Source organism: Osmerus mordax, chromosome 19 (genome assembly GCF_038355195.1).
Source record: "Osmerus mordax isolate fOsmMor3 chromosome 19, fOsmMor3.pri, whole genome shotgun sequence".
NCBI lineage: Eukaryota > Metazoa > Chordata > Actinopteri > Osmeriformes > Osmeridae > Osmerus > Osmerus mordax.
The window spans coordinates 9,520,809-9,544,020 of record NC_090068.1 but is presented as its reverse complement, the minus strand read 5'-3'; the positions used below and the strand labels follow the sequence as shown (position 1 = coordinate 9,544,020).

The window sequence follows — 23,212 nt, the reverse complement described above, 5'->3', positions numbered from 1 at the left end:
ATAGCTCCAGAACGCCAGCGACACAGACCGCCTGCGACAACACACCGAGGGGGAGATGAGACGGCCTCCTAACCGTTGGGCTGACGAAGGTGGAGTTGGGCGGTAGGGTGGCCTCTTGCACTGCCAAGGCAGCCCTGAGGGGGGCGCCGGACGAGGGGTTGGCCCAGGCCTCCGCGTAGGAGGCAGGGGGGGGCAGAAGGGCTTTGACGGGCAGGGCAGGGGCAGAGTTGGCGGGGGGCCCGCCCGCGGGGCCCATGGCGTGTGCGTCTAGCGGCGAGGCGTGGGGCAGCATGGAGGAGGTTTTGGCAGGAGAGTTCCCGTAGGAGGGCGACGGGGGCAGGACGGAGGGTTCCGGCAGGGCGTAGGTGCCGGCGAGGGCTCTGCTGCCGGGGGAGGGCGGGCCGGGGGAGGCCGGGCCCGTCATGATGGCGGTCAGCTTGGCGGGCACGCTGACTGGCACAGAGTCGGGGGACTCCCCGTGGGCAGACGTGGTGCGGACGGTGAGCTCCTGGGCAGCCTGGAGGGACTGGATCTGGGACGGGCCCAGGAGGGCACTGCCCGCCGTGGGGGAGGACACCTCCAACACCTGGAGCAGGACAGGGGCGTCATGGTGGTATCAGCAAACACACACACACACACACACACAGTCCTCACAAAGTACCACTTGCCTTACCATGTACCACTAACAATCCCAAAGATAGGAAATATGATTGGAGTTTGGGGTATGTGATAATGTGTTCCAGAAGAACATACAGTATATCAAATCCCAGTATTATGTTTAGTTATAGTAGGTAGGTATGTACGCAACTGCAACAGTTAACAACTGCAGGTCAGTCATAAACCAACCAAGCCAGAAACCAACCACACGTCAGTTCCTCTCACACATCGTATTGTTTCACCATGACGACAACAACAACAACAACAACAACAACAATGCATCAACACGCGCGGCCTATCTCCTCCAGAGGAAGGATCTGATCTGCCGCCTGACCACAGCACTGCCGGCTCTTGCCTTTTTCTTGTCAGCGTATATGGTGTACCCGGTGACGCGGACCCCGTTGGAGGTCCCTGCAGCATCTATGGTGACAGGCAGCCAGCTGATGAGAGCTATCCCTGGGGATGGGCCGCGCTCCAGCTGGAGGCCCAGGGGAGCATCAGGAGGGCCTGGGGGAGGGGTGTTAGGGGGAAGGGGGATGGGAGAGGGGGATGGGGAGAGGGGAGAGACCAGGGATTAAATCAGCAGCCTTGGCAGCCTACAGCAGAGAGGCCCTGCTCGCCGTCTGATCCACTTTAGCCTTGATATGGACAGATATTTCAGAGCGATGACCTAACAGGACATTATATTGATGTTAGGCCATATTTTGGAAACACACACAGGATTGTCCCTGCGGGCTCAGCCCCAAACAGTCTGCTCATCCAGATCTAGGGCCTCAGAGACAAAGCTTTTGATTTGATACAGCCTTATCCCGGCAACACGCCTGTCTGACGGCATATAATACACACTCAGGCTTTTGCCGTCGGCTGTCTATAATCAGACATGTATCATTAGGTACCAAAACGGCAGGGTCTGCCCTACAGCAGGGGTGTGTTCCCTGGCTGTGAACACCGACCTGCCATGAGGGTGGAGAAGGAGATGGTGGCGGTCTTGTGCTGGCGGCGATCCAGCGGGAGCTCCCAGGGCGTGCGGTGGGGCCGCGCCTCCACCTTGACGGTGTAGTGCAGGCTGGGCGCCAGGTTGGCGAGGCACAGCGAGTAGCAGCCGGCCTTCACCAGCTCGCACTCCTCCTCGTTCAAGGACACAATGTGCACATAGTTACTGTTGCTGGGCAGCCAGGCCAGGCTGGCCGAGGTGGCGGTGAGGCGCTCGACGCGGAGCTGCGTGGGCGCCACGCACACGTCGCGCCCCACCAGCACGCTGCAGCGCAGCTGGTCGGAGGCGCCGCGCTCCGTCAGGCTCTGCACCGACACGCGGTACGCCTTGAGGGTCACGTCCAGCCGCTCCAGCACCGCCTTGGTCTGGGCGCCGAACGGCACGTTGAGGCGCAGCTCCTGGTCCACGTACACGTTGTAGCTCCACACGTTGCCCCAGCCGGCGGGCACCAGCGGCGGGTCCCACCCGATGATGATGCTCTTGGCCAGCTGCTTGATGAGGGTGAGCTTGCGGGGGTAAGGCACGGTGTCCGCCCCCACCTCCTCCAGGTCCAGGTCCAGGCCGTTGGTGAGGGGGGCCGGGGGGGCGGAGGGGGGCGGCTCCGGGGGGGCGGAGGCGGAGGCCAGGGGAGGGTCCGTCCTGTCGGAGGCGCCGGGGGCCATGCGGGGGGGCGGGGGGAGGTGGTGGCGCTCGCTGGCGCTGTGGAGGCTGCTGTCCAGCAGGGAGTTGTGGGACATCTCCACGCCCTCGGGAGGGGGGGCGCTCATGACGTCGTCGTCGGAAACGCGCTCCACGAAGTTGGAGGGGACCAGCCCTCTCCGCCCGTCCATCAGCTCACCTGCAGGGGGCGGCGCAGGGAACACATTTTAGCCTTCCAAAAAAAAATGGACGAAAACAATGGATAGCGTTCGTCAAACACAGAGGAGATACCAGTCTGGAGGAACATGCACCTTCATAGAAGCCGTCGTCATCCATGTCTCCGTACACGTAGATGTACTCTCCAGCCGTGAGAGGAAGCTCCACCTCTGGGTTGTCATTGGGGCCGTCGTAGGGGTTGTAACTGCCGACACAAACCCCCCCCCTCCTCCGGTGAGTCCCAGACACGCATCCCCCCCCCCCCCCCCCCCCCCGCATGTCACGTGACTGCGTCTCCTCACCTGTATCTGGAGATGAACACCTGGAGCTTGGCCGCCCCCCGGACGGCGGTGCTGTAGGGCGCCGGGGCCAGGTCGATGTCCAGCTCCTCCACCTCGCTGGCCGTGTCCACCTGGGGAACCACAGCACAGCCGTGAGGCTCGCTCGCAATAACATCACGTGACCATCGCGGGCCCACAATTCGCAGGGGATGGGGACAAACGAGCCACTAACAAGCCGCTTACACAGCGTTCTCTTAATGTCCCGTAAAGCCAGGGCATCCGCCAGAGTACCAGACTGTGTGGTTTCCCCCCCTTGATAAGCCAGCATATTGGTCCTCTTCATTCAGAGTGGATGCCTCTCTAATTGTAATGGTTGTGCAGGTAAACAATAAGAAAACACACCATATTTACTGACCCCCCCTGGGCAAAAACCCTTTTAAGGATAATCACTTACAACTACTACAACCTTCATAATCCACAGCAGCCACTGGATTATCTCACTAAATATGAGCTTTAGAGAGCGGCTGGCTGGCTGACTGGTTGGTTAGCTGGATGAACCCTCAAAGACAGCCTTTATACACTTAACCAGCACTATCTGGATGGACCATCCTAACACAATCACAGCAAGCATGGTTTTCTAGCTAAGGTTGTGCTGAGGGAACAAGTGTTTTCGGTTTGTAAGAGGAGCTGGGTTGGTTTATTTCCCACTGGGCCGGCGTGCTAGTGTTGTGTCAGTCGAGGGAAGGGTTAATGATGTCGCTTTAAATCCATCAAGTCAGATATCCAAAAACTTAGATTTGTACAGTTACTATAGAAGGTTTTCATGTAAACAAACGTAAAGTCATATGTTTTGACACCATGCAATTCCAAGAGATTCACTGAACGTCCCTAAAGTCCTACCTTTATAGGAGTTCCCCAAAAAAACGGGTATTTCACGTGAACGCTTACATGCGAGTCATTTAGAAACCCCCCGTCAGGGCTCCGAGCTCTCACCTCGTGCGTGGGGCTGGACCTGCGGGGGCTGAGGTGGGTGTCCGACTTGGGGCTGAGGTGGGTTTCCGACTTGGGGCTGAGGTGGGTGATCTCTGACTTTGTGGTGCTGGAGGCCGAGCCTGACTTGATGCTGATGGTGGGCAGCTCTCGGTGCTTGGTGGTGGGGGAGCGCTCCGTCCTTGACAGCCCTGCGGCGTGGGGGGTGGCCCCCAACCGTAACGCTGCCGCCACATCTAGGAGGAGGAGGAGAGAGAAGAGGAGGAGGAGGACAGAGAGAGAGAGGAGAGAGAAGAGGAGGAGGAGAGAGGAGGAGAGAGAAGAGGAGGACAGAGAGAGAGGAGAGAGAAGAGGAGGAGAGAGAGAAAAGAGGAGGAGAGAGAAGAGGAGGAGAGAGGAGGAGAGAGAAGAGGAGGAGAGAGAAGAGGAGGAGGATAGAGGAGGAGGGAGGAGGAGAGAGCAGAGGAGGAGGGAGAGGAAAGGACACATGAGCACCCTGTCCACACACCACAGTGTCGAGGCTGAGTAAGGCAGGGGAAGGGGCAGGTTGTCAGGTGACCTGCAGTGCTGAAGGTCGGCTCCTGACTGATTAAACGGTGTAGAGCAAGCCGCAGCCTCCATCTGTCTCTGTGGTGAAAAAGGTCACGACCCCAGGCGGCGTGTCACACCGGGACCAGTAAGACCTAAGGGGCTTAGTGCTGCACAGCTACAGGACCTCACTAACCCACAACCTGACCTCCCCCTCACAGACCTGTGTGTCAGTGACGACAGGCAGCGTGTGTGCATACTGACGCGGGTGACGGCACTAGCCTATCAGTGCACGGTGACGGGGGGGTCAAACCAGGCAGGGCAGTGAGGGAGGGCGTGTGTTTGTGACACCGGCCGGTAACAGTGACATCATAACTGTACCAGGTGGATCACTGGTCTCAGGGCACGGCGTAGTGTCACTCCCCTCCAGACTCCAGAAGGCTATTTCACCCAGAGACATGGAATCCCATGGCCCCCCTGAGTGTAGAACACACACAGCACATCTACGGGATGAATAGATGAGTGGAAGGATGAATGGATGAATAGATTGGAGTGTGTAGAAGTGGATAGCGATTGGGATTTGGATGCTTCAGAGCCAAATGTAGCAAGGATTACTATGGAGAATGTTGTGTGTTCCCATTGTTTGTCAAACATCCAGTAGAATATCTTTAGAATTCAATCATCTTGGTTTAGACCTATTGTAATAGCTAAACAATCCCACATGTACAGTTACACACCAGTCAACCAGCTGATCCCAGTGTCTAAAAAATATATTATATATGAGTTAACCTGAGATTAAAGCGCATAGGACTAAAGGAATTATATGAATGAGAGGAACATAATGGGATATACGAGTGCGAAATGAAGAGCTGGACTTGAGTGGACATCTTTACCTCTCTCTCCAGCCAGGCCCAGCCCATTGGTCAGATGGCAGAGGCTGGGGTTGGTGAGGATGGACGCGTCACCCATGTCGATCTTGGACGCTTGCAGGCGGAACTTCTCCAGCTCGTGGGAGAGCAGCCCAAACTGCTCGCTCTGACTGCGGCATTTATCCTCCAAGTCCCGCACCTTAGACTGCACACACACACGACAACACCCACGGTCGTAATGTGCTCCTGGCCTTCAGACACATCTCAACCAGCACCCACAGGTCATCACTGACTAATAACTCATTGATTCATGCTTCAAGCACGGCTCTATCAAGGCCAACTTCCTTGGATGTCGTTACGCATTACATGTGGCTGCACAATTAGCTACAACAAATACATTTAATAGTAGGTGTAATTATCATTCATGCCAGAAATCTATGCAATCAATTGTATTGTAACTGTATGTATAAAATGATCCATACAAGCAACATCCATGAAGCATAATTGGGGTCTAGGATGCAAATACGGCACTCGAATCACTCAGCTAAAACAAAACGAGAAAGGAGAAGTCATAAGGCCAGAGGGCGTGTAAGTCACAGTTGGCAGGCGTTTAGTAAAAGGAGGTTTAGGGGTACGAGGGGAAGGCGGGAGTGACGAGCAGCGTAGCGGAGCCTGCAGAAACGCTGCACGCCCTCCGACAGAGAAGTGCGCTCACCCCGCCACAACCACTACAGAGCGCCCCAACCAGAGCAGTACTGAGCAGAGCAGCAGCCCCACTGACTTTCTATAAGCGGCTGCTTTCGCTTCCGGTTGTGGCGGGAGTTTCCTGGCAGACCGGCATGACAGGGGCCCCGAACGAAACTGTCTGAACACGGTTTCCTGTTAAACCTCTCACCTACACCAAAGCACTAGCTGCAACAAAAAAAAGAATTACCAAAAAGACGGCCTTTCTAAAATGTACCGTGTCAAACGAGGGGACATGACGTTGACACAGATCAACAGTTGATAGCGTTTTCACAGAATAAGCACTCGCCAGGATGTGACCAAGCCTCACTCTGGAGTCATATCTCAAATATCGGAACGTACATTAACGTCTATGAAGTGAGAGAAAGAAGCACCCCTATATCAGGGCCCGCCAAGAAAGAGGGTTAACGCTATCTTAGCACCTCGAGGTTCAATGACAAGCCATCGCTCCAAGCCGGCAGGGACGTATCGGCCGCGCTACAGACACACTAATCTATAAGCAGCCTTCTGCCTCAGGCTGTTCAACACTTAGTTTAATCACCTCAAGCACATATACACAAGCGCGACCGGCTAGTCAGCACAGGGGGGGGGGGGGGGGGGGGGCAGGAGGTCCAAAATGTGAAAATGGTGGACAGTCATGGCCTGACGTGGAGTAAAGCACACGGGCTAGACTAGGGATGTTCTCAGAGAGGAACACGTGGATTCTGCAGAACCTCGGGGGAAACGTGACTCCTCAACGCGAGGATACCCACTCGCAACCACATCTGCTGCCTGGGAGCAGCGCCGCTTTCCGCACACAAACGTTGTCGTCTGAGGCGTTGTGAGGGCAAGGTGGGGCGCTGGGTCTAAGAGGAGCTTTAGATGGGAGGTTTGAGGAGGAGGGAGTCTGGGTGAGAGGAACAGGAGGTTGGGGAGAGTCAGTACCTGCATGCAGTCCAGTGTACTCTGGTTAGCAGGAGGAAAAACACAAAAAGCACAAAAAGAAAAGTTCAAAACAAACACATGCTGGTGAAACATTGAGTCCAGGGGGAGAACAGTCAATAAGTTAGAGTCCACACAGAAGGCCTGCCTTTGGCAACAAATACAATGTCTCTGACTTCCACACCTAAAGCCTCTCATTTGCTGTGTAACGCTTAGAGCCCAACAGTCGACGTTCAAGTCAGGATTTAAAATGATAGCTCGCTTTTGATTGGACACATATTATCCTGCAGAGCTAGGTCAGCTGCATTAGACTTAATACAACGGACAGAACTCCCAATCATGTCGACTCTGGGTGAGAGAGCGAGAGACTTTCTCTGGTTATGCTCTGGTTTGCGAGCGAAAGAAAGAGAGAACGGGGAGACGAAAAGCAAGAGAGAGAGAGAGATGCAGAGACGGAGAGCAGGAAGAGAGAGATGCAGAGACGGAGAGCAGGAAGAGAGAGGTGGAAGAGGAAGTAGGTCGTGATCAAGTCAAGCGGGTACGGGAGCGACTGTACTCCTACCAGCTCCCTCTGCAACACAAGGTGGATCAACTCCTACAACAGAACACACACACTTGATTAGGAAACACCCTGTAGTGCTTTACACACTCACTGGAACACAGGAAAGGACTCAGACAGTGACACAGTTATTCATGAGTCTTCTACCATCAATTCGATTCATTCTTTTGCCATTATCTTTTCATTTGTGTGTGAGCCGAAGGGATGGGTGCTAAAACTGGGTATCAAATTCTCCCTCATGCCCTCATAGACAACCCTTCACTGGCATTTCTGTGGTTTGCCTGAGGTGCGCTCCCCAGCCCTGTACAGCTTCAATACTGTAGTGAGTGGAAGAGGCGTCAGAGCAGCCATCTGTTGTAACGGCTGTCTATCCCCGGCTGCAGGGAGCTGGAGCACAAGGAGGGCTCAGGATCCAACGGTAGCATACGCAGGTGCTCGCGCTCCACACAGTGCTCTCTCTATCCCTCTCTCTCTCTATCCCTCTCCCCATCTCTCTCACCCTCTCCCTCTCTCTCCCCCTCTCCCTCTCCTCCCCCTCTCTCTCTACTCTATCCCCCTCTCTCCCTCTCCCCCTCTCCCTCCCTCTCCCTCTCCCTCTCCCTCCCTCTCTGGATTCACACTGCGTCACTCACTGACTGACGGTTTAGCTTTTGCCAGCTCTGAAGCTCAAATCTGCCTCTCTCTCTCTGATGGAGGGATGAGAGGCATCTGACTGAGTACTGAATGAGGCTCTGTTGCGGAGTTGGAAAGAGGGTGGCGGCGCTGTAATGGCGGATGTTCAGTGAAACACATGCTGTACGTGTTTCTACTGTGGTGGGCTGGTGGAGAGAGGTCTAAAAACTCGTGCTGGACAGCGACAGGGTGAATACTGGATGAACATGGGTAAATGTTGGGTCTCTGGTTGTCTCTACAGTGTGGGCACCGAAGGTCTAGAGCATTCAGTATGACCACACGTCCTCCAGACCGTGAGAGTGTGATGAGGACTGTGGTTCAGCACCCTCACCTCCAGCATCTGCACCACCCCTTCATGCTCCCTCTTAGCGAAAAACTGAGCCTGTTAGGGAAGAAAAACAAAAAAGATAGCGATATTAGCTCTCCCCCCCCAATTCAAACCACGCTGTCATTTAATAGCCCAACGGTCCAATCCCCAGACAACCCGCGCCTGGAGGCCACATGTGTTCCCTTAGGCTGCCTCCTGCTGGAGGGAACCTTCACTACCCTCCCAAACAGGCCCCAAAACCCACTAAGTGACTAAGCGGTTTGTTTGCCGAGGACCAGCCTGACTAAGCGGGAGGGGGGGGATGGCTGTGAGCGCAGCTGGGCGACATGAGGACGGGGGCACGGAGGTCGACGGCGCTCACCCGCTGGAGCCGTTTGATCTCATCCTGTTTGAACTTGAGGATAGCCAGTGCCTGCTCATGCTCCAATTCCAGCTGCTGCCTTCGCTCGGCGACCTCTCGCATATGCTGCGCACACACACACACACACACACACACAAGAGACCAGGGGTCAAGTCACACCATGACGACACCACCACGAGTCACGGGGGAGGGGGGATCGGGAGAGAGGGCGTGGCTTGTTGTTGTTGACACGCTCTGGATTTGCGGGCGGCCGTGCCACCTCTCTGTCGCACCTTTAGGACCTGCTCTAGGTTCTCCAGTTTGGCACGGAGTCTCTGGTTCTCCTCGAGAACGGAATTGCGTTGAGCAGTCACTTCGGAGAGGTCTTCCCTCAGGTCCTCATTCTCAACCCGCGTCTGGGAGGACACAAAGTACTGGTCAGGTGGGCCTCATCCAGGACAGGGACAGAGAGGGGTACAGGTGGAGGGAGAGAGGGGTACAGAGAGGGGTACAGAGGGGGGGGATAGAGGGGTACAGAGGGGGGGGATAGAGGGGTACAGAGGGGGGGAGAGAGAGGTACAGATGGGGTGCAGGTGACTGACCTGGTCGAGCAGCTGAGCCTTCCTCCTGAGGAGATCCGCCTCCTCCTCTAGTTGCTCATTCCGGCCGCGCTCCTCCTCAAGCTGGCTCTCCTGGTGGACAGCAGCACAGGGTTAGGGTTAGCAGGGAGACAGACACACCCAGCACCCAGCACCTAGCCTCGGTCACATGGAGCTGCAGTTCTAGAGTGACACAGAGGGACTTGCAGGCTGCAGCAGGTCTCTTACCAAATCCAGGCATCTCTTCTGTCTCTTCCTTACTTCATGCTCGAGGTTCTCACATTCTTTTCTCTTCCTGCTCAGCTCGCTTTCCTGGACAAAACCACCATCACACAAAGGGGAGGCGTCACGCCACAATACTGCACGCCAAGCAAGTCTGTCCCTGTTCAGATTCCAAACGGCAAACGAAGATGACCCCCGAAATGGGATCTATTGTTTTGCTGTCGTTGCTTATAGGCCGTTTCTCTTTGTTAAAGATTTAACTGCCTTAAAAAAAAATAAAAAAAACGGGATACACAAACAACCAACACAAACATGTTATTCGGTTTGTCTCGCTCTCGGAGCTTCTTTCAACGCCCTGCACTGCACTATACAACAGCATCATAAGCCAAGTGTATAATGTAAAAAGTAGCTGGACCATCAATCTGTTATGAATCTGGGGGAAGTCCTAGATTTCCATATTGACCTCAGCTACGCCAACATCCAGGTATTACAAAGCTTAACATCCTTTAATTATTCTAAATGGAGCTGACATGCAGGCATCGGAGAAATCAGCTTATTTCAGTATGGCCACAGCAGCCTCGTAATCAAGTATTACCAGCATGGCGGCGAGGGGGAGTGGACACAGGACACGGGGGCTAATTGCAGACTGGAAACAGCTTAATGGAGGAGCTGTCCTCTCCAGTGGGGACAGAGCAAGACAATATTGATAATTAAAAAGCTGTCCGTGGCCTGATTCGCTCGCACGATAGACCGCGAGCCTCTGCGGACAGGCCTGCTGTCGGTGCGGGCGGCCTTGTCTGATGCGAGTGTGTGCGGACCTTTGGGGGTGGGGGGGGGGGGAGGCTTAAGGGCGGGAAGGTGGGGCGGTCACTCACCAGCAACTGTAGACGCTGCTCCTGTGTGTGCTGCTCCTGGTGGGAGGGGGTGGGGCTAGGGCCCGGCGGGGGGGTCAGTGGGAGCCCCGACTCCTCCTCCTCTGCGGGAGTCTCCTCACGCCTGGCTGGGGCCTCATCTAACGCCGCACACGGGGTCTCTCCTGCAACCTGCCAGGGGCACAGCCACAACCACCATGCTCACACCGGATTCCAGCGCGTTGCAGGTGAGGGGTAAGGGGGGGGGGGGGGGGGACTGGCCCTGTCCTCTGAAGGGCACGTGCGCGATGATGAAGAAGAGGAATCCACAGGACACAGAGCTTGTAAGCCGGCGGAGAGCTCTCATTCACCGGCTGCAGTCAAGAACCAAGCTCCTCCTGACTGAGAAATGAACTTGTGATCGTCACTTGCCTTGTCACTTGCCTCATTAACTTTGATGTCTCCACCACCTGACAGCCAGAGATTAGCAGCGAGTGGTCTGACTACAATCACCCCGTAATCCAGAGGGAATCCCTCCGACCTGGAACGTGACAGCAACCTTCTCTCCTGCTGCGCAAAGTTTGCTTTTCAAGCTCGAAAGAAAGTACTTGTCCTTCGTTCATGGATACTCCCGTCTTATTATGGCCTGGCCCTCCCACACCTGGCTAGGAACGTTTCCAAAAAAGGCCAGCAGGGGGCGCCGGCTAGAGGAGAGACTGACATTGGTGTCATCTCCTTGTCACCCTGGCTTCAGCAGGTTAAGAGTTGGGAATCAGGCTCTAATTTTAGAGCACACCTACTTATGGTCTCAATGGAACTGGGCTAGTGCATCCAAGGTCAGGATCCAGTAACAGGATCAGACGAGCTCCACGTACAGCAGAGAGAGCCTTCACTGCGTTAGCCTCTGGACAGGAAGCCATGTTTATGAACATCCTCTGACACACACACACACCGTTTTACGGTTGCACAAAAAAGTGCTTCATGGTAGCAAATAATAATACTTAATAAAGGATGACTTTATACGTGTGTGACACAGGAATATATTAACTAAACCTAGACGTATAAAACCAACTTTAGTATTGGTAAAAAGCAGGCTGATGCCAAAACGGCTTTTAGACGCAGTCACACACCCACGCGCAATTCCAGTACTTACTACGTGCAACGTGAGCTAGGCCAGACGACTTAAGCGACACGAAACACTCATCGTGCGTACAGTACTGAAGCTAGATCTTTTGTTGGAGGATGCGAAAGACGCCCTTCCTGTTTCCACGGCAACTTAGCCCAGGTCTTTGCAGCTGGGTAATGACTGAGCGCTTCCAGCCACAGAGAGGTGGGCCCCTGGAGTTCAGGCTGCAGACTCGAGCAGGAATGTTGAGTGTTTGCCCACAGCTGAAAGTAAAGATTAACAGTCGAGGCAGCATGTATTGCTGAGTTAAGAAAGGTCTGTGTTATGGGGGGGGTCGACACAGAGGGACAGTGTGACGTAAGGCTTCGTGATGCGTCCTACTGTACACAGATGACCACTACGTACAGTGACAGAGAGCCATGTAGCTACACTCCATGTGCTCAGACAAAATCCAGTATATCTGTGATTCTGGAGCTCAAATCGCAATAACCAACTGTACAATTAGCACACAGTCAGTCAGTCTACTTTAATATTTATTAAACAAGTAATAAATAATTCAGAATGGGAGTAGCCGAGATGCTTTTCATACGGTTTATCCCTATAAGTACTCTGTTTCCCAGTGTGCAGTCTGTTGTGTTTTGGTGTGTAACCAGATCAGGTGTGTGTTTGGCCCCATGCTGCAGGTGAAGGCTCAGAGCAAAGGTGATCTGGGGGTGACCCTGCCTGACCTGCTCTACTGACACCTAAACTAATACAGCTGGCTCAGCCACAAGACCCCTGCATCACAGCCCCGCCCAGCCAACACCAGCCTTCGACTAGAGAGAGAGAGGGGGGGGGGGGGGTTCTTTAGGAACTTTGAATGACGTAAATTGAAACGAATGCATCCTGAATGATTAGAAATAGCAGAGACGCGCAGGGTTTCTCCTGTTTGACATGACCAAGTGTGACAAGGCACTGCACGGGGAGTCATCGAGCAACAGGACATGTTGCTATTGGTCCGTTTTTGTGTGACTGCTGTCTCGGTGGCCTATACTATAGCACCTGGATGCTAAAACACATGGAGGATGTGAGGAGTCGCTTTTTTTTTTTTTTGCAGTGGGCCTGGCCTCATATTTTTTGGTAAAGGAATTGTGAGATTTTCTGGGTTCCTGAAGAATCCCCATGCAGCTGGCTTACAGTATGCTGATAAATAATAATATAACAAGATAAATAATGTATTACTTTCATACTTTTCCTGTCAGTATGATTCATGTGAGCGTTTGCGTGGTACAGAAAAAACTCCCACTGAATGGCCCATGTTATGTTCTGCACCTGCGGACGTTCAATCCACGTGTAAGACATCCTAGTGAAGCCACTACAGTGCTATTTTAGATAACATGCTTTCTCCTGTTGGGGCTAACCCATAAATGCACTTATGGGCTTAACAAATCTGTACTAAACATTATAAAGACAAAGAAGGAGGCTAATGATGGTGAGGTATCAGATAGAATCAAGCAGCTTTAGAATGCAGATTATGCCGTGTCATTCCATCTTTCTCTCAGTTAAAGCCTCCCTTCCTCTAGACGTGTGTACAGCAGTCAGCGTTCGTACAGAAGGGACATCATACAGGACATACAGGACACTCTGGGCCTGGTCAGTGTTGAGCTCAGCGTGTGCTCTCTAAGACACACACGTTACACACCAGTGAAGGGCACAGATCATAGACACCTTCACATGGGTCTGGTCTACTGTTGTACTAAAGGACAAGCTACAGGCCAGGTCTGTACGTACTAAAGGACAAGCTACAGGCCAGGTCTGTACGTACTAAAGGACAAGCTACAGGCCAGGTCTGTACGTACTAAAGGACAAGCTACAAGCCAGGTCTGTACGTACTAAAGGACAAGCTACAAGCCAGGTCTGTACGTACTAAAGGACAAGCTACAAGCCAGGTCTGTACGTACTAAAGGACAAGCTACAGGCCAGGTCTGTACGTACTAAAGGACAAGCTACAAGCCAGGTCTGTACGTACTAAAGGACAAGCTACAAGCCAGGTCTGTACGTACTAAAGGACAAGCTACAGGCCAGGTCTGTAGCTTGTCCCATTCAGCAGGGCCTGGGTGCCATAAGCACATTGGCGTAATCCCTGTGGACTACTGAAACGGGTAACTGGATCACTTCTTTTAAAAGCACCTTAATGGATTGGCCTGGCCATTGGTTTTTCTTTTTTAATACAGTACATATCGATGCCCCACCAATCTAAACGCGGCACAGCCCTCTGGCCGGGTTGCAAAAGGCTGTTGAGAAACCACATCTGGAAGCTCCTGGTCGCTCACGGTTACAAAACAGGGTTTTTTGACAGGCGTCACTCGACTAGGCCTTCTGTCTGTCGCGTCTCTGCAAAGGGGGGGGGTTACTAACGATAGCATTAGACCGGGTCAGAGTCACTACTGAATTTACTGACATGCACGCTGTAACACTAACGCTATCAGATCTGCAAGAGGAATCCACTTAGTTGAGACTGGAGTGGCAATAAAAATATAGGACACAAATCTGCAACAGACAGGGAGAGACAGAGACAATCTCTCAAAACATGTTGTCCGCTTACACTTTTGCCACTCGTGCCTAAAACGAATGCGTCCATAAAACTGGACACGGTTAACGACTGGGATTCTACGGCAATCAGTGGCTCGTCAAGGAGTGGATCGTCTTTAGATATCTCCTTGCATGGCCTCAGTTCTACAGAGAGTGACCAAAGCAAGGTTAACCACACACAAGGCCACTGACCACCCACAAAACACACACACACACACGCACACACACACATTAGGACGTACCCCTCTCCTGTGATCTGTGGCAACGTCAAGGCGGTCCCCGGCCCCCAATTATCCAGAGCAGGGCGAGCTGGAAAGTCTTTGGTGCGGCTAGTCTTACCTACCATCCAAAACCCTCTCACCGCTGCCACGGCAACAGAGAGAGGATTACTGGACCGTACCATTCTGTTGTTAGAGGGGATTAGCGTGCACACAACATGGGCCCTGTCGGTGCGTGCGTATATCACTCAGTGTGTGTCCCACAAACGCCAGATTACCACAACCAGGATTCTCGCCTAAGCTTTAAAGAGAGATGTGAATTTCACTCCGAAACTTTGGACGGCTCCTAAATAAGAAAGATGCCCTCCCCCCCCCCCAAAAAAAAACTAATTATGCAAACAGTTTATGCGCTGTAATTCCTATACTCTTATGTTCCCGACTTACAAATCGGGTTGACACTCATTTGCAGTGACAGGGAGGTCGTGCCGTTTGTTGAACCCAACAGTAGTTGCGCTTGTAAACGTTCACACGAGTCACCCAAGCTACCGTCCTACACCGGTCTATCCAGGCCGCACATCTGCTGTGGCATTGAGTGAGTGAGATAGAGAAATAGAGACGACTGTTTCTAAGAACAGCAGAGTGTTGAGCGCTGCAGCCTTAGTCGGTGCCTTCTGCCTCCAGATCAGGCCTAAGTTCAAGACAGGGAATCATCTCATTACGGCTGCTGGCAGATTACGGCTGGCTCCGACCCACAGGCCATTATATAACACTGTAAAACAGCATCCACGCCAATGTAAACATACAACTAAGCTTAGAAAAAGCCCAGTGGACCAAATTCCACATTAACAAACATAATCCTGGAGCAGCAGTGCTGGGCCAGGCTGTGCACCCCCTTGATGACAAAAACATGACCAGACCCGTGTGTCAGCTTCGGCCTAATCGCAAACTTGGCCCTCAGAGGAGCGCTCCACGTCATCCAGCTGCCTTTTGAGACACCGTGCCCTCAGAGACTCTCCGGAGGTTTCCACATCGCCCCGGCCGGTGGGACGCTTCGCTTTGTTTCTCAGAATGCTTCAGAGACATGACCTCAAAACTGCAGAAAATGTGTTTTGTTTGTTTTTCCACAAAGGCCAGGGTTGTGTGTGTGTGTGTTGTGTTGTCGGAGTGAAATGTTTTGAGGAAAATCAGGTGTGTTGAGAAGAGGCTCTTGTGAAGGGAAGTACAGTGGTGCTGTGTGCCATTTCTCACCAACAGGGGTCAGCACAGAGCAAGGCTGACAGGCATAAGGAAGGAGATGGAGCTCACCTTCTCCACCTCCACAGCGGTGTCTGGGGTCTGGTGGGGAGTGCTGTCCTGGGTCTGATCCAGGGTGCCGTCAAGGGTCTTATCCTGGGTCCTGTCCAGGGTCCTGTCCAGCGTCTTGTCCAGGGTCCTGTCCAGGGTCCTGTCCAGCGTCCTGTCTGGCAGGCAGGGGACGGGGGCAGGGCTGGTGCTGGGGTCTCTGCAGGAAGAGACAGACAGCTGTCTCTGGAGCCTGAGGACCTCCTTCTGGGATTCCCTCAACAGACGCTCAAACTCCAGCACGCCTGACGGCACAGGGGAACCCTGAACACACACACATACATGTCCACACACACACGTTCACACACACACGTTCACATACACACACACACCAGAAGTTAGAAAGGGAGGACAGGACTTACTGATGACATCCCTGTATTGCAAATATAACACAATTGAAAGATATAAGAGCAAAAGCCTTCTGGTCAGCTCATGACTGAGTGGGATGGCTGAGAGAAAAGACAGACAACCAACCAACCATGCATGACTAAGAGAAACAGACTCATACTGTTTGCCACCTAGTGGCTGCCTGTTCCTTCACAGCTGTGAGGCCTGGAACTGGTACCGTCAGATCAGAGGAGCTGTCTTAGTAACTAAAACATTCAGCCCTTTTTGGGCTGTCTCAGCAGTAAAAGGACGTTTTAGGGTCGATCTGGAACAGGCAGGGAAAGCCCCGTCTCTCTCCCTGTCATCCAAGTCACATGATGCAGTGGTGTGTCAGGGTAAAACAGGCCGGCAGGCTGCCAGACCTATCAGCTCAGTGCTCTGCTGAGTCTAGAAGGTTCTTCTGTAATAACCCCAACAGATGTCTACACCCGTGGAAATCAGCTCTGAAGTCACAGCCGTGTGATTAAAAACAGGCACTTAGCAAGGGCACCGTCTCTTCCACATGTGAAATCAGAACCGCTCCTCGAGCAGGCTTATGGGACTGTTCTGGTGTAATGCCCAACCAGGCCAGCAGAGGGCAGGCTTGAGGCCTCCTAGGCCCAGGGACGAGGTACAGTCGTCCATGAGGTCGTGTGGGTGTTCAGTAAGCAGACGGTGTTCAAGTACGGTGGGCGCCAGACTACCTTGGCAGTGCCCAGTCGGGCCTCCAGCTCCCAGCACTCCTGCTGCAGGGCGGCGAGCTCCTTGTCCTTGGAGAGCAGCGTGTCGGCGTGCTGGGCCAGGTCGCGGGCGCGCTGACGGGCAAACGCCCGCTTGTACTGCTCCACCGCCCCGGGCCTCACTGGAACTGGGGCGTTGGCCTTTGTGGCGGGAAACACACACAACACGGAAAGTATGAGAAACTAGTTTGAGGAACGTTGTCACTGACAAACCATCCCACTGAAGGGAAACCCTGGAGGAAATCAGGAGAAAGGCCCGGAAGCGTATCAGAAGCTTTTCAAAGGGTTGTGTTTTTCAAGGGCTGTCCATAAATACAGTTGGGGTCAGTCTGGTTTTAAAGGTTCTTTTCATTTGTCTGTCGGCGTGGGTTTGATTTGTATTGATTGTGCTCTGTACGGGGCAGCAGGGAGAGAGGTGTAATGGTCAGTCCTAGCTCTCTCTTTTTCTCTGTCTCTCTCTCTTTCTGTCTCTTTCTGTCAGCTGTCTGTCTCTCGGCCCGTCTGTCTCTCGGCCCGTCTGTCTCTCGGCCCGTCTGTCTCTCGGCCCGTCTGTCTCTCGGCCCGTCTGTCTCTCGGCCCGTCTGTCTCTCGGCCCGCTGTCTCTCTGCCCGTCTGTCTCTCTGCCCGTCTGTCTCTCTGCCCGTCTGTCTCTCTGCCCGTCTGTCTCTCTGCCCGTCTGTCTCTCTCAGGGTGTTGAACAGGTGCAGTAGGATACAAGACGATCCATGGGCCTGGTGGTCTAGCCAGAGACAGGTGGCTGTGCAGGTGGCACTCTGGACTAATGTGGCTCTTTAGCTGAGAGGGGAGGGGGGAGGGAAGGGGGGCAGGATTCTCCTCTGGTCTCTAATTTCCTTGACACACCCTATCCAGTCAGTATCCAGGCTCAGTGGCAGAACATTTTTTTTTTGTTGCAATATTAACTGTCAGTTATGCAATAGCATATCACACAGGATTGATTTCCCAGTATTCAAAATTTCTCCTCAAAGCCATGAACAATCACGGCAAAACCTCCACTGTAACCTAATGGCATTTGCAGACACAGCATGCCAAGAGGAAAATGTAATTTGCATGGCCATAACTATCCATAATGACCCAATCTACTGTTTAGGAGGGAACTAGCATTTCCCAACAATGGCTCTCATTCATCACTCCTTGGACCGGTCTGTTAAGCTCATTACTAAACATTACTGGGATTCAGTATGGATGCTGGTGCTCGATAATGAATCATGCTCATCATTTGGGGAGGTGGACTGTGGAAACAGAAAGGGCCAGTCTTGGGTCTGGGAGACAGCCTACGGGCACAGCGTTTGGGCCCAGTCTACGAGACAGGGCTCTGACACGGGGCTCTGACACGGGGCTCTGACACGGGGCTCTGACACGGGGCTCTGACACGGGGCTCTGACACGGGGCTATGACACGGGGCTATGACACGGGGCTATGACACGGGGCTCTGACACGGGGCTCTGACACGGGGCTCTGACACGGGGCTATGACACGGGGCTATGACACGGGGCTCTGACACGGGGCTATGACACGGGGCTCTGACACGGGGCTATGACACGGGGCTATGACACGGGGCTATGACACGGGGCTATGACACGGGGCTATGACACGGGGCTATGACACGGGGCTCTGACACGGGGCTATGACACGGGGCTCTGACACGGGGCTATGACACGGGGCTATGACACGGGGCTATGACACGGGGCTATGACACGGGGCTATGACACGGGGCTATGACACGGGGCTCTGACACGGGGCTATGACACGGGGCTATGACACGGGGCTATGACACGGGGCTCTGACACGGGGCTATGACACGGGGCTATGACACGGGGCTATGACACGGGGCTATGACACGGGGCTATGACACGGGGCTATGACACGGGGCTCTGACACGGGGCTATGACACGGGGCTATGACACGGGGCTATGACACGGGGCTCTGACACGGGGCTATGACACGGGGCTATGACACGGGGCTCTGACACGGGGCTATGACACGGGGCTATGACACGGGGCTATGACACGGGGCTCTGACACGGGGCTATGACACGGGGCTATGACACGGGGCTATGACACGGGGCTATGACACGGGGCTATGACACGGGGCTATGACACGGGGCTCTGACACGGGGCTATGACACGGGGCTCTGACACGGGGCTATGACACGGGGCTATGACACGGGGCTATGACACGGGGCTATGACACGGGGCTATGACACGGGGCTCTGACACGGGGCTATGACACGGGGCTATGACACGGGGCTATGACACGGGGCTATGACACGGGGCTATGACACGGGGCTATGACACGGGGCTATGACACGGGGCTATGACACGGGGCTATGACACGGGGCTATGACACGGGGCTATGACACGGGGCTCTGACACGGGGCTATGACACGGGGCTCTGACACGGGGCTATGACACGGGGCTATGACACGGGGCTATGACACGGGGCTATGACACGGGGCTATGACACGGGGCTCTGACACGGGGCTATGACACGGGGCTATGACACGGGGCTATGACACGGGGCTATGACACGGGGCTATGACACGGGGCTATGACACGGGGCTATGACACGGGGCTATGACACGGGGCTATGACACGGGGCTATGACACGGGGCTATGACACGGGGCTATGACACGGGGCTATGACACGGGGCTCTGACACGGGGCTCGGACAGCGTACCACTTTGAGGTTGGCCTCTTGCAGCTTGCGCGCCCTCTCCTCCAGCCTCTTGGCGATGACGGCCAGCTCCGTGTTCTTCCTCCTCAGCCGCCTGACCTTCTCCTCCGTCTCCGGGGCGCTGCTCTTCCTCTGCACACAGGAGCACACGTCAACACCTGACCCAGCCTCACAAGGCAAGCCCCAGGCACGACAGGGACAAAACTAGTACCGACACCCAGGTTGAGGAAGAGGAGTCGACAACAGATGGGCTTGTTAGATTAGTCTACCGGTGCAGGCCCGTGTCGAGCCTCCGGTTCCTGGGTGGAGTCTGGTGGGTTCCGCTCAGGTCTTACCAGCAGGCTGTTCTCCTCTCTCAGGGTGGAGCAGGTCTTCTCCAGCTCGTCCAGAGCCCGCAGCAGCTCCGAGTTCTGGCGCGCCAGGAAGCCGTAGTCCGTGCCGTTCTGCAACACAACCATCGGACCCAACAGTCAGTCAAACCAAACGGCTCGCAGCACATCTCTCTCGAAGTTAATTGGGGATAAAACTGCATTACATTCCCACAAGTCCCATGTCGTCCGCAGTAATAACGCTTACGGAGCACATTAGCCTAGAATTACTAGCTCATTAGGATTCTGCAGCCCTGGAACCCCAGGGGATAGTACAGTCTGGCCCGGTCAATAGAAAGCTGGTCTGTCTGCCCAGCTGTCAGACAGGGGTGTTTGTACAGTGCTTTCCAGCTCAGCTGTAACGCGTGGAGACAGACGACAGCTCTCCGAGCGGGCTCCTCATTAGGCCAGGACCGTCAGCCAACCGCTGGACCCAACTCCTATTATCCTCCTGGGTGCCTCGCCGCACAGCAGGCGGGGGAACTCGGGGGTCTGCCGTCACACGTCAACAAGGAGGAAGGAGAGCCGCGGCCACAGACAGAGAGAAAGATACGGAGAGGTAGTTAGAAGGGAAAATAAGGAGAGGGGACAAAAGCAAAGGATGTGAGAGGGAGACAGGCCAGAGAGACGCATCTGGCAGAGCTAAGCAGCAGAACCATCAGCCTGGACCAGAGCGCCCCCGCCCCCCGACCCCCCTCGTTTAGTCTGGAGCTGCAGCTCTGATATCAACAGTCTTATTATTTACTCTGGACTTTGATGGATTTACCTGCTGGGTTTCTCCCTCAGTCGCCAGCTGCAACCAGAATACACTCCTTACTCTCATCTGAAGGACCAGCTGGGCAGTGTCAGAGGGCTACCTTTCATATTCTCATTTATTTACACACAAGCACACACACACACACACACACCAGATAGAACCATATTAGAGCCCCCGGATCCAGGGGGGCCCTTGGTGTCCGTGAGGAGGGGACGGGGGAAGGAGAGCCTCCCTCGGTCTCCACAGTGGGAGATGACATCACCCTGGTGTGTCTGGAGCTGAACCCTGAGGGGAGGTGTGGAGGGGGGGGGGGGGGGGGGGGTGGAGGAGGGGCCGGGGGGGGGAGGAGGGGGAAGCCATGCCTGGCAGAGGAGAGGCTCTGGAGCAGGGAGAGCAGATGGACAGTCAGGCCACACCGAGAAAAAGCTGGACGTGAGACGAGGGTTTGTCCTTGGTGTCTGTAGCCCCGGGGCAACCCACCTCACACACACACACACACACACACACACAGCGCAGAGGAGGGTGTGATAACAGATAAGCGTTAGCGCCCTGCGCTCCGGCTGGGGCACATGCCAGGACATGCTGGGGCACGTGCTGCACCATGCTGGCTCTGCTGGGCACCTGAGCTCAGCCAGACAGGATGCAGGGAAACACAGCACCAGCACCAGGGAAACACAGCACCAGCACCAGGGAAACACAGCACCAGCACCAGGGAAACACAGCACCAGCACCAGGGAAACACAGCACCAGCACCAGGGAAACACAGCACCAGCACCAGGGAAACACAGCACCAGCACCAGGGAAACACAGCACCAGCACCAGGGAAACACAGCACCAGCACCAGGGAAACACAGCACCAGCACCAGGGAAACACAGCATCAGTTACTGAACATAACAAAGAGAAGGAAGGAAGAAAAGAAGGAACGATCACAACACAAGGGCTGTGTGGCGTGTGTGTGAGTGAGAAGGAAATAGAGACACAGGGGAGGGAGGGGTAGTGTGTCTGTGTGTGTGTGTGTGATGTTAGACCAGAAGTCTTGCCACAGCCTACTACGTACCCAGATGGTTTCCTCAAGTGATAAGCTAGACACCAGTACGTCCTACATCTATAACAACCCGTGTTGCCTCCGAACACCCTCTCCCCCGTTCCAATGAACTACCTGTCAACCACCATCGTGAAACACGATCAGTGAAACATCACCAGCGGTCCCAGCCTGATCAAATGACAAGCAATAAATACAGGGATCGACCCGACGACCACGGGGAGAAAACATCGTCAATAACCATACGGGGATGCCACGGAAACCACCGAATGGCCTTGTTGCCACGGTTACGGCTAACGATGGGACGTCTGGAGGCGGCCCCTGGGGACGTAGAAATGCCTACCTGTAGTCTGAGTCAACACTAATGAGCGTCTGTTGACTGGCCAGGCTGGTGCTGGGGAGACTGTGTTCCTGGTAATCCCAGACAGCACCCTCCCTTCTCGGTGGGCCCGGCTCCTCTACCCTGCTGCCAGAACGTCCAGATGCCACCGGGTGAAAACACAGACGCTAGCGGAGCCAGCATTCGGCCCGATCATCAGCGGGGATGATCGACAACGACGTGTAGCGCTCACAGCAACAAAGTCAACAGGATCCCCCCCAGGACCAGGAGCTGAGCTGGGCAGGGGTATAAGGATGCCCCAGGACCAGGAGCTGAGCTGGGCAGGGGTATAAGGATGCCCCAGGACCAGGACCAGGAGCTGAGCTGGGCAGGGGTATCAAGGATGCCCCAGGACCAGGAGCTGAGCTGGGCAGGGGTATAAGGATGCCCCAGGACCAGGAGCTGAGCTGGGCAGGGGTATCAAGGATGCCCCAGGACCAGGAGCTGAGCTGGGCAGGGGTATAAGGATGCCCCCGGACCAGGAGCTGAGCTGGGCAGGGGTATAAGGATGCCCCAGGACCAGGAGCTGAGCTGGGCAGGGGTATCAAGGACACTCCTGGTGAGGAGCCCAGGTTCCAGACTGGGTCTGGAGGCGGCGGTGGGAGGGGGTTTCAGACGCGGAGCTGACAGTGATGTAGTGCCTCCAGGGGGGCGCTGTTGAAGGCCATGCTGCTGGAGATGATGGATGGCTACACAGGCAGACTGCTGCTCTGCCTCAGTGCTTGTTGAATCCTAAATCCCCTCAGCCAGTAAATGAGCCCTGGGAAAGTGAGAGAGAGGAGGATCTCTCAGCGTAATTGTACTTTTCTGAGGCATGTCTTGGAGTAAATGTCTTTAAATCTACAGTTCATTTGGGCATACAGTATAATAATAGGACACGCCTTTTTTTTTTTTAATTAATAAATGACAGTTCCAAACAACTTGTTGAAATTGTACAACATTGCAAAAGGTAGAACTTTTAAAATACATCAAGGAAACAGTGGAGTTGCAGAGATGAACTTGTTTAAGAGAGTAATTTAAGAACCCATAATAAAAGGACAGTACTATCTGGTTTAGAATAAGTATTTCTAAAGGGGATGTTAACCTACTGTGAGCTACAGTACACAGCCATACACTGGTAAAACAGCCCCTGAAAAGAGGTAGACTGCAGTGTACAAAGGCTTACATTAACCCCACTGAACATTTGCCTCAGCAAACAA

At 54.3% G+C, this 23,212-nt stretch overlaps 1 protein-coding gene across 1 annotated transcript in view; it reads right to left on the bottom strand.

The window, feature by feature from the left end:
* The window catches only part of LOC136963103 (peripheral-type benzodiazepine receptor-associated protein 1-like), a 53,484-nt gene that overhangs the window by 11,587 nt on the left and 18,685 nt on the right, over positions 1-23,212 (bottom strand). Inside the window, exons 2-19 of the mRNA XM_067257116.1 lie at positions 19,802-19,909; positions 19,470-19,598; positions 16,737-16,913; positions 15,631-15,930; positions 10,435-10,602; positions 9,566-9,649; positions 9,341-9,430; positions 9,032-9,154; positions 8,760-8,864; positions 8,402-8,452; positions 7,402-7,434; positions 5,199-5,379; positions 3,781-4,013; positions 2,809-2,918; positions 2,602-2,711; positions 1,611-2,489; positions 1,013-1,164; positions 74-586 (exon numbers count right to left, since the gene is read on the bottom strand). Coding sequence (XP_067113217.1) covers positions 74-586; positions 1,013-1,164; positions 1,611-2,489; positions 2,602-2,711; positions 2,809-2,918; positions 3,781-4,013; positions 5,199-5,379; positions 7,402-7,434; positions 8,402-8,452; positions 8,760-8,864; positions 9,032-9,154; positions 9,341-9,430; positions 9,566-9,649; positions 10,435-10,602; positions 15,631-15,930; positions 16,737-16,913; positions 19,470-19,598; positions 19,802-19,909 — 3,546 coding nt within the window. The remainder of the gene's footprint in view (positions 1-73; positions 587-1,012; positions 1,165-1,610; positions 2,490-2,601; positions 2,712-2,808; positions 2,919-3,780; positions 4,014-5,198; positions 5,380-7,401; positions 7,435-8,401; positions 8,453-8,759; positions 8,865-9,031; positions 9,155-9,340; positions 9,431-9,565; positions 9,650-10,434; positions 10,603-15,630; positions 15,931-16,736; positions 16,914-19,469; positions 19,599-19,801; positions 19,910-23,212) is intronic.